Source organism: Penicillium canescens, assembly GCF_028828765.1.
Source record: "Penicillium canescens strain IBT 15451 chromosome Unknown utg000011l_segment0_segment0, whole genome shotgun sequence".
Lineage (NCBI taxonomy): Eukaryota > Fungi > Ascomycota > Eurotiomycetes > Eurotiales > Aspergillaceae > Penicillium > Penicillium canescens.
Window position 1 is genome coordinate 1,972,080 of NW_026703973.1, and position 10,558 is coordinate 1,982,637.

Here is a 10,558-nt window from a genome sequence, read left to right on the forward strand (position 1 = left end):
AATAGGATCCACGTGGAAAGGGGAGAATTGCCATCCAAAATATAGCTTAGAAAGTGCAACAGTCGATATTGCGAGGATAATGTTGAAAATAACCATGAGAATACATCTCATAAGCTTCTTCCCCTGGGGTCTTTTCTTTTGGGTCTGCCTCTTATGGCGGCTTGCAAACTCGGGAAGTACTGCATCGACCAATAGCAGTATCGTGGAAGGTATGATGAGCGCAAAGATAGAAACAAAGACAGATATTCCAACTTCGATCACACCGGCAGGATGTTGCTCAACGAGATCCTTCCAAGCAATTGTAAAGTGGTTAACAAAAAGGACATCTCTGTTGAAACCAGAATGCTCATTTGATATGACGAAGCGTGAATGTTTAAAGAATACAAAGTTCCCACTATAGGCCGATAGATGTGCAATTTATAGTTTCATCGCTCTTGTGAAGGCGTACGCTGACTTGAAACTCCCTGGTTGGGCATTCAAGGGAACAAGACAGTATTCGTCCCGAAAAAAACGTAATCTGTGATCTATCCCTTCATTTTTTAGTATGATCGATCCCTAGTTGAAGTGTCTGACTATAAAGGTATGCACAGAATTGGCGCCTGAATGTTCTGAATGGTCGTCGCAGAACGAGCCCCTTGTTCCCCAAGTGAAAATTCTCTATAAGTCAAAGGTCTAAGGAGACTTCTTGTTGTGATAGTTTAAATACCCTCGAGCACCACAAAAAGTCCCAATGCCCTTTTCAATATAGAATTGACTCAACAATAAGTTGCACGATAGTAAACGATTTACGTGTCAGGAAAGAGCCCCTCAGCTTCTAAGCTAGAATGTGACTAAACAATTCAGAGACAAAACATCAGCCTATTGTATAAATCTCTGCAAGTACGACCAATGGTGAGCACAAACTTTGTGTTTGCCTATAAGGTATTTCGATCCTTAGTGACTACTTCGAGCTCCATTAAAACTCATTTCAAGTAAGGGGGTATCTAGAACCGCTTCCTCATTAAGCTTTGGGTCATCCCGAACAATCTATGATAGTAACAGCCCACTTGCTGTACGGAATACATAGACTCAATGTCATACTTGGATGGCTATGACGGCAAATCCTCACCGTTTAATACATCACGAAAGGAGCAAGGCACTATATACCACCCCCTAGGGCTTATAGAGGAGACTAACCTTCAGGATTTCTCTATTTCACAATTCAGCAAAAGGCCCTTGCTTTCCTCCACTTATGTCAAAGCAAGAGAGCGCAATCAAATGAAGTCGTCTTGCAGCGGCATCAAATTGCCCTAGGGAACTTTGATTCAGCGACTATAGGGCCATGTCTAATGGCTCCTTATAGCACCAAAAGGCCTATAGGACGCGGTGCGATAACAAAGACCCATTTAAGAACCCTGGCCTATCATAGAGCTTAGCGCAGAACAAAGAATATTGTCAAAAGTCAGCTCTAACTACTTCAACACCACCTCAAGAAGCAAATGGATCCGCCCAACTATGAAACACAAGAGACGATATTGCAAGGGCTATCGGACAAGCATCCGCGGTATATCGGGCTTATTCGTGCGATTCCTTTGGTTGCAAAGTGTATTCCTGATAACTTGAAAAAGGATCTTATAGCGAAGTCTAACTCAGAGGCCATGAAATTGGGTATTATACTGATGAAAATGTGGAGCATTTGGGCGGCGTCCTGATGAATTGTTACATACACACTATCCTATTCCTAGTTTGCTGTGAAAATTTTACATATACTATTTTACCTTATTCAATATCGAATCAGTGGTCTGTAGAAGAAAATAAGCCTTATTAAAAACAGTGGTATTACTTAACAGAGACTTAGTATGAAGGATGTAAGATGTCCGGAAGAGGGCTCTAATAGTTAGCCCGTATAGGGTTCCCTTGTGTAGGTAACACCACAAATTACCCCTTACTGTGCACAATGCAGTGAACCTTCCTCCCTAAAGGAAGCGGAAGCGGTAGTTACAAATTGGACGGTCACCTTCCTGACCATGGTTGCCTGTGGATGTGTGAAGGCTTCTTGCAATTCGTAATCCTCTAATGTAAGCCTTGTAAAAGCCTATCTACTGTTTTTATAGCAATGCAATATTCAAAGAAGCAAGTGTCTCTTTTATGTGTATATGATGACACCTGTTTTCGGAGTACTCTACCATAAAAGAACCTAGCATTCAGTTTCCCGAGAGCAACAAGTTTGGGCTTTAATACCGCAGAGAATAGAGCATGAGCATTACTGAACGTGCCTCAAGACTATTTATGCTAGGGCAGCGTTGATATTTTCCACGGGCATTTTGTAATCTACTTATGGTACCTGAAGCGATCCAATATTTGGAATAGCCGATGGGGAACGCACAGGCACAATATTTTGAGGGAAATACATGTTACCTCAGATTTTACGTTAGGAAATTGTATTGGGAGCTTCCAGTCCCGGTGTCGTAAATATGACCGACGTGTCTGTTCTCTTAGACCTTGTCGGCGAGCCGGTTTGCTACATTTCTTTGATTGATTACACATTTTCTTCCTCTTTAATACGCTAGTCTTAGCCATTGCTGCGTTCTCAAAGGCTAGGCTTTGTTAGACAAGAGTAGACGCTTATACCGCTTGCTAAGTTTGATACCATAATTAGGAATACCTATTGAGTGATTATAAAGCTCCACACAATAAGACAGAGACCGTCTAAGCTTACGATACCTATCCTATAAAATCATTCTGCTAATGTGTCTCTAGAAGCCTATTTTCCCACATAGTGCCAGGATTATTCTCGACACTAGTGGACAATGTATCCTTTTCACAATCCACTTTGAAACCTAAAACAGTCGGTAGTATACAGGCAGTTAATGTACACAGTGCCTCACTAGAAATGACACCAGGACCTGTCTTTCAATCCCCTTATTCACGATCGCACTATGAAGACGAATTTCCTATAATGCTTTCGGAACCGGAAGGTCACAGCCTAGTACGAACTTCATCCATGCAAGAGCTACTGTCGACAATGTCAAACCAAGTAGTCACCCCTCTGAATAAGTCTTCCGGGAAGGCCATTCCAGCTGATGCGTACGAGGCTACTGGGTTATCGATAGATTGGGAAGGCAGACACGGCCCGACTGATGTGGCCGAGCATTTTATTGATCCGTCATCCTTCATTAACACATCGGACGATGATGTTCTCAATAATGGCGTATATATTACTTGGATGAGCGAAACCGAGGCTTTATCGGCATGCTACATCATGGGTCTTATAGAAGATTCTAGTAGGTCCTCCGAATTGCCTTAACTTTAACTACCTATGACAGAGCTAGTATCATTTTTAACAGACAGCTTCCTGAATAGAGTAGGAGAACCGTTAGATAGGTATTACCACGGACAATCGGTGGCTAAAACCACTGCACCCACCTTAGCAAAAGTGACCGGCGCTGGAACAACTTCTCGTGGCCGTTCTACTACCTCTTCCGAGGGGAGCTTACGGCAAGAATTAGGACTTAGTAGGCCCTTTTAGGCATCTACCGAGTCGGAGTATATGCTTAAGAGCCTTAGGGGGTATGTGACTGTCTAAATATCTTCCCCAAGCGGTCAGATAGTCACACTAGGTCGGTCAGCCATATAGTCTTCCATAACCGGTCGTTTTACGAGTTCTTTATCACCTGTCACTTCAATAACTTTAGCTGCAAATGATGTTAATTTGAATAGAAGCAAAGCATCCCGAAGTCTTTCGAGGCGAACTCTTAAATACATTTTAGGGACCGTGTCCGGCGACCAGCTGGAAGTTTCACGTTTCTAGACTCATAGTACTTGTTTAACAGTTCAACATAGATGAGTTGGTCCTTAATGGATTTGGAAGAAAATAACAACTATGTACTAGCAATGTCATAACCCGCAATTATATAAAGATGCCGTTCATTGTGGGTCAAATGTGAGATGACTTTAAGAGGACTTGACATCAGAAATAAAACACGGTGTAACATCAGTTTGCGATTTGGATTCGTGACACTGCTCGACTAAGATATTGCATGATCCAGTGCAGTTTTTGGTCTCCGAGTAAATGAAACAAAACAGAATATCCCGAGAACTAACTTCGCGTAAATTAAAAAGACAAACAAAATTACGTGTCTTTACATATAGAATCTGAGGACCTGTGAAATCGACGCCGAAAATGGCCTGTTTTGGCGCCAGAAACGGCCGTAACTTTGTAATCTTATACGTAAAGGAGAGATTATTATTATAAGGTATATTATAGTAGAGGATAATATTACAGATAGTTTTATAAAGCTACTATTATCTATAAAGTTTAGAGTATTAATTAAATTAATAAAGATAGATATTAATAGTGATTTTTAAGCGGCAGTGCGCATATCCACCCCATCTTGTAATCATCGGGACTCCGAGATACTGACATAAGTCAACTGTTTCAGGGCTATTGTTAACCGGGGCAGTGGTATGCTGAGGAGTGGAGTAAGAAGCGCGGAGGATGAAGAAAAAGGGTGGGAAAGTGGCACTACGGAAATAGCATGTTTTGCCAATAACCAAGTCATCATGTGCCAAGTGTGGCTGGGGATTTACCATAAACCAATGAAATGGTTCTCGCCTTGTATATGTGGTGAGTCGAGCTGCCTTACCGTGCAGGGGCTGCCGATCCTTACTCATATAAGCAAAAATCCGAAGCGAAGTCATGCAGGAGCTTTGATAATTTTAAGTCGGATCAGATCACGAAGCCATATTCGGGCTTTTACTAATCTGGCTTAGCTGCAGTACAGTAGATATGTTGAGTTGTTCTAATTAGACCGTCCTTTTGCTACTTGGACCATGGTTCTACTTAATTCGGGGTATATCTCTTAACGCAATAACCCACATCAATAAAGTTACATATACTAGTAAATATCGAGATAGCGCAAGACAAAGCTACTGATATACTTTGGCATTCTTCACCACACTTATGCTCCTCATGCCCTAAATTGCTTGGGCTCCTGTGTGGAATACGCCTTCTCGCAGTAGCTCCCTAGCCAAGACCCTTCACCATCTATTCGGACTACCGACGGGCAAAGAGTCGCAATCGATCTAAAAATCAGTCGCCAAGATTCACAATCACACCTTCTCCGCTAGAACCTTCAGCACGAAGATCAAATTCCTCAACGGCTAGATGAGCCCTAGAGCCCGCAATCCCCTGTGGTTACCTCCTATGATAGCCATCTGGGACTAGGCTTGCTATAGGCAATCGCTATTTCTGCACATCTTGCGTTGGCGATGGGAGTGTTACAATCGTAATTGCTTGGCACCTTGGCATTTCCTTGGTCACTTAATCAAAGAAAGATCGTTGGCTAAAGCGATGAGTTACTCCGTTTATTCTACTGATTCTCCGTCGGGGCTGAGGGTATCTCATCATTCTCATCCTCAGGTTATGATAATAGAGATGGAGTGGAGACCGGAATACCGGCGGCGATGAGTATCTCTCCAAACTCTCTGTATATTTAAAAAAGAACTCTTTGTCCCGAAGTTGAGGATTCTATTCAACATCTTCCTGGGGTTTAAAATTATATTATTCAGATCTATATCATTTCAAACTACAATCATGGGTTTCCTCAAGGTCCTCGTCATGTCCCTTGCGACTCTAGCAGTCGTCGATGCCGGTACTCTTCTTACCGCCAGTAATACCGACGCAGTCATTCCTAGCTCCTACATTGTTGTCATGAACGATGACGTTAGTACCGCTGAGTTTAAAACGCATCGTGACTGGGCTGCAAATGTTCATGCTCGTCTTTCTCGCCGTAAGAATGGCGAGACTGGACCAGGAAAGCATTTCGAAATCAATGGCCTGAAAGGATACAGCGCTAGCTTCGACGAGGATACCGCCAAGGATATTGCCAATGACCCGGCGGTATGTTCCTTCATTACCAATCTTGACTCCTCGGGAGCTTTTTGCAATCTAACTCGTGCAAATATAGGTGAAGTACATTGAACCAGACATGGTTGTGAACGCAACCGCTAACGTGGTTCAATCTAATGCTCCTTCATGGGGTCTTGCTCGCATATCTAGCAAGAAGTCTGGTGCTACCGACTATGTGTATGATTCCACTGCCGGTGAGGGCGTCGTGATCTACGGCGTCGACACCGGGATTGATATCTCACATTCCGACTTCGGGGGCCGCGCTAAGTGGGGTACTAACACTGTTGATAATGATAATACCGATGGCAATGGCCATGGCACCCACACTGCATCTACTGCAGCCGGTAGCAAGTACGGTGTTGCAAAGAAGGCCTCTCTCGTTGCTGTCAAGGTCCTTGGTGCCGATGGTTCTGGCACTAATTCGGGTGTCATCTCTGGTATGGACTGGGCTGTTAAAGATGCAAAGTCTCGCGGGGTCACTGGAAAGTCTGTTATGAATATGTCTCTTGGTGGCGAATTTTCCAAGGCTATGAATGATGCCGCTGCCAATGTTGTTAAGTCCGGTATCTTCCTCTCTGTTGCTGCCGGAAATGAAGCCGAGAATGCAAGCAACAGCTCCCCTGCTTCTGCTTCGGAAGTATGCACTATCGCGGCCTCTACCAGCTCAGACGGCAGTGCTTCATTCACTAACTTCGGATCTGTTGGTAAGAGCTCCACCTCCCCTTAGTTTGAAGAATTTTTCTAGTCAAAGCAGCATACTGACGGTACTACTACAGTGGACCTCTATGCTCCCGGGCAGGGCATCACAGCTGCATACCCTGGTGGTGGCTCAAAGACCCTGTCTGGAACCTCCATGGCCGCTCCACACGTTGCTGGTGTTGCTGCATATCTGATTGCTCTCGAGGGCGTGACAGCTGATAAAGCTTGTGCACGCCTTGTCGAGCTTGCTACCTCGTCTATCTCCAGGGCTCCTTCTGGCACTACGAGCAAGCTTCTATACAATGGTATCAACGTTTGATGAGTAACCTCATAGCGTGGCGGATGATTTAACTATGGCCCCGTTGATGGCTATGTTTATATTCTTTAGACGGGCTTTTGCAAAGCCAATGGAGGCTATATTTATGCGTGTTAAACGTCACGGTCTGTTGAATGATTCAGCTTATCTTACTCTTATTGAAGTTTGCGGAGATATTCTATAAATCTATAAAATATCGTGATAACTAGATGACTTTCTAGGGTAACGAGAATCTTCATGGCTGAACGATATACTAGTAAATAGTAAATTTATAGTCATATTCGAAATCAACTTGACATAATTTACAGAAAGTATGCACCTGGGTATAATCCTATAGTTACACAATTTTGCTATAAAAGGAAAGACTCCCTTGTCATCCAACGTGATAGTCGTGAATGCTACGGCACTTGAAGACTCGGATTTTAGTAGTTTGCTCAAGGAAGCCAGCTTTGTTAAGACTATCGGTATGGTTGTGGCATTGGATATCTTGCTCTTCGCGCAGATGCTGCAGATGGAAGTCAGTATAGGAAGTCAGTACAGTTCCATGATGACATTAAAAGTTTTCAACGGTGAAGTAACTTACGCAAAACTAACCGCATCCAGTAATTCACAGGTCCGCCGTTTACGTGCCATATAACGTGTTCTCACTATTATGGACTGGTTACTGTGGGACAGGTTCTGCAGTTTCCTAGGAATACCAAAGGACTAGGTATTGAACTGTTTCACGGCCGTTACGATTCACAGTCCTCTTCGTGATTGTTTTGAGAGGTTTGATGCTTTTGTCGCCCTATACCTCAATAATTATTTCAAAGCCAATTTCACACTGAAATAGATGCTGGCTTACCGTTCCAATAACGCCGACCTTATTATCAAGAATATTGTAGTCTGACTTTTCGGGGGCCGAAGTCTCTACCGAAACGCATGAAAGGCTTTTAGAGTCTAACACAACAAAATCTCGAATTTCGCTCGTTTCTGACGGGATATATTCAGACTCAAAGTCCGAATGCGTGATGTCCTTAACATTAGATTCAGCGGAATACATAGTAGAACCACTATAAGAAGACTCGCCGATTTCTGAAACATAGTGCGGTAGACTTATTGTGATTAAGTCAATCGATAGGGAAACGGTTAGAGAAAGCTGCCTCCGCGAGCGCTCTGATTTATACTCCCTACACCTCGATCATTTGTTAATTTACACTATTTTGAATGGCCTATATCTTTCCGGTAGTGCGCTTTAGGAGCCTCCGTGCGGTAAATAGTCCGGTTGTTCATGGCTATTTCTCAATATAAAGCCAATACCAGAATCTGATGGCTTCGTCCCCTTCCCGTATATTTCTCTGAAACAGTAGTCTAGGAACTAGAAGCTCCTCAACCTTCAGAAGTCGTTGTTTCAAAGGAAAAAGGGTTCTGCTTTTTATCTCATTTACTCAATTAAACAGTATCTAGTTCACTAATTAGACCCTACCGGTATCAGCCCGGTCATAAGGGGCCCCCATTACTAATGCCCATTTTTTAAGACACACTACTCATGCCTGCTACCTATAAATCATAGGTCTCGTTACCATAACAAACCCGATTTTTGAGATTTTTGAGAGCTGACAAGGAGATCCGACTAAACACTTATATCTTAGAAAGCTATGATCTCCAAAACAGTAGTCTAGATAACCGTAGCACTTGCTACCACCTTGGTAATTATAACTACTTTGTAAGCTATTCAAATATGCTAAACTTGACGCTAGATATATGGCCTTGCAATCCATCCTAAGTCTTTTGGCCCTTATAAAAACACTACGGTTGAGTATAACCTTCCCTGATCAAAGATTTGAGATTGTATAACAAGTTTTAGTGCTAACAGCATAGAAGGTGACGGATCTTACCTCCTCTGCTAATATTGCCGCGAGGGGGCCTAGCCCAAAGGCGAAGCTAAGTTAGTCAATATGACATAATCCGGCTATGTGGCATAGCCAGCTGACAGATCCACGTATAGCCTATGCATCTAGAATTCTAGTATATAGACGACCCTATGACAAACATCGGCACTTACATGATCCAAGACCTTAATTCGCAAATCATTGACTATGCGCTCAAGATCAGACTTACTAGGTGTAGAAGCATGTGATAAGGCGTCGCTCGAAACTAGTATTCATTGGCCTAGTTAAACATTGTGATGCGATAGGCACTGTTCCTTAGGAAGCCAGCGCACCATAGTTGTAAGCAAATCGGGCCTACCCTAAAATATGATTCTCATCGTCCTGTCACTTCTCACCTATGGTTATCGAGATTTTTCTTCATTCTAGAATCAGTCCGCAAGGATAGATCTAGATAGGGCTCACCGTTCGAAGGCAGAAATCTGCGGACAACGTCACTGTTTAAGAAATGGTCTCCTTATAGGTCTGATTTGCCTAAAAAGGAAAGAAGCATAGAATTCGATTCAGATAAAGTTATATGAACTCGGTCACCATATTCTTCGGAAACTTACTTAACACCGGTTTATAAGGGTCAAATTCTAGTGGTAAATAAATTCTCAGCCAATCAAAAATGTAAACACCGGCTGTAAGCTATATAACTAAAGATAGCGAATAAGATTATAGGTTAGGTGAGCTTTAGTGAAAAAAAGTCCGACCATCGTTACACCCTATGTAGGGTCAAACAGGAGAGTTGATCCTATTTACATAGAACATTTTTGACGCAGCTTATCAGCTTATCCTTTTTTCCGGCTCCACGTGCTAGTACCAAGGGTGTAAGCATCCATGATAGAGCTGTTATCGTTTCTGATCCCTCGGCTCTTTACGCCTACTAGTTGTTCGGAATCTGGCAACGTTCGAGGCTATGTAATAGGCGTCTTAAATATAACTGTTTTAGATTGAGTAGCTAGTTAGGTCGATAAAAGTGTATAGGGGATGGTATAATCTCAAAATCAGGACTCTAAGTTAGTGAAATATCTAGTCTAATTAAGGGGCTGTGACCCCTTTTGTACGGATTAAAGATTACCTAACCTTTAGAAGACGAACTCCTGCCTGGTATGATACCGTTCCTATCTCCGCCTTTTTTATATCTAAGAACTGTATTAAACCCTCTAGAAGGGCTTCTAAGTAAATGATGACCGAAGGAACCTAGAATGTAAATCCTTAGAAGAATCAGGCGCTTAAATGCCTTGTAAAATTATCCGGGTTGAACATGTTCCCAAAAGCTTTCTAGAGCTTTGTATCCGTTCTAACCGGTCCGGTCCGTTTCCTGCTCCTAGGAGCTCTATTATACGTACTCTGTTAGGGATATATATATCACATGATGTTATACACCGCCTTTATGAAAGTTTCTCCGCCTTCCTGCCTTCTTTCGTCCTCGCTTTTATGGCCTAAGTATGATCCAAAAACACACTTAGGCGATCAGTCTGTCCTCTAACAGAAACTGCTTTTTCCCTATCCTAGATACTCTGCTGCTAAGATGGCTTCTTTTATGCCCTACCTTTGGAGATAGTCGAGTTGATCGCAATAAATCTCGCGCCTTGCGGATTACTTACGCTTCCGTGCGATTTGCTAAACAATATGGCGCGTATTTGGGTGTAAAACTTTGATATACCTTTTAGATGATATCACTAGACGCGACGGCAAAAAAACCTGGAGGAGGGAATAGTGGATTGTTATTATATATCT

General features: G+C 42.8%; 2 protein-coding genes across 2 annotated transcripts; both read left to right on the forward strand.

The window, feature by feature from the left end:
* Positions 1 to 3,004: 3,004 nt before the first annotated feature.
* N7446_013472 (uncharacterized protein) lies at positions 3,005 to 3,286 on the forward strand (the record flags this gene model as incomplete). The annotated part of the gene is made up of 1 exon (XM_058522213.1): positions 3,005 to 3,286. The coding sequence occupies one exon, from the start codon at positions 3,005 to 3,007 to the stop codon at positions 3,284 to 3,286; it is 282 nt and encodes a 93-aa protein (XP_058365690.1).
* Positions 3,287 to 5,575: 2,289 nt separating this feature from the next.
* Positions 5,576 to 6,908, forward strand: N7446_013473 (S8 family peptidase; the record flags this gene model as incomplete). Its single annotated transcript, XM_058522214.1, has 3 exons — positions 5,576 to 5,881; positions 5,949 to 6,594; positions 6,667 to 6,908. The coding sequence occupies 3 exons, from the start codon at positions 5,576 to 5,578 to the stop codon at positions 6,906 to 6,908; spliced, it is 1,194 nt and encodes a 397-aa protein (XP_058365691.1).
* Between the last annotated feature and the right edge of the window lie 3,650 nt (positions 6,909 to 10,558).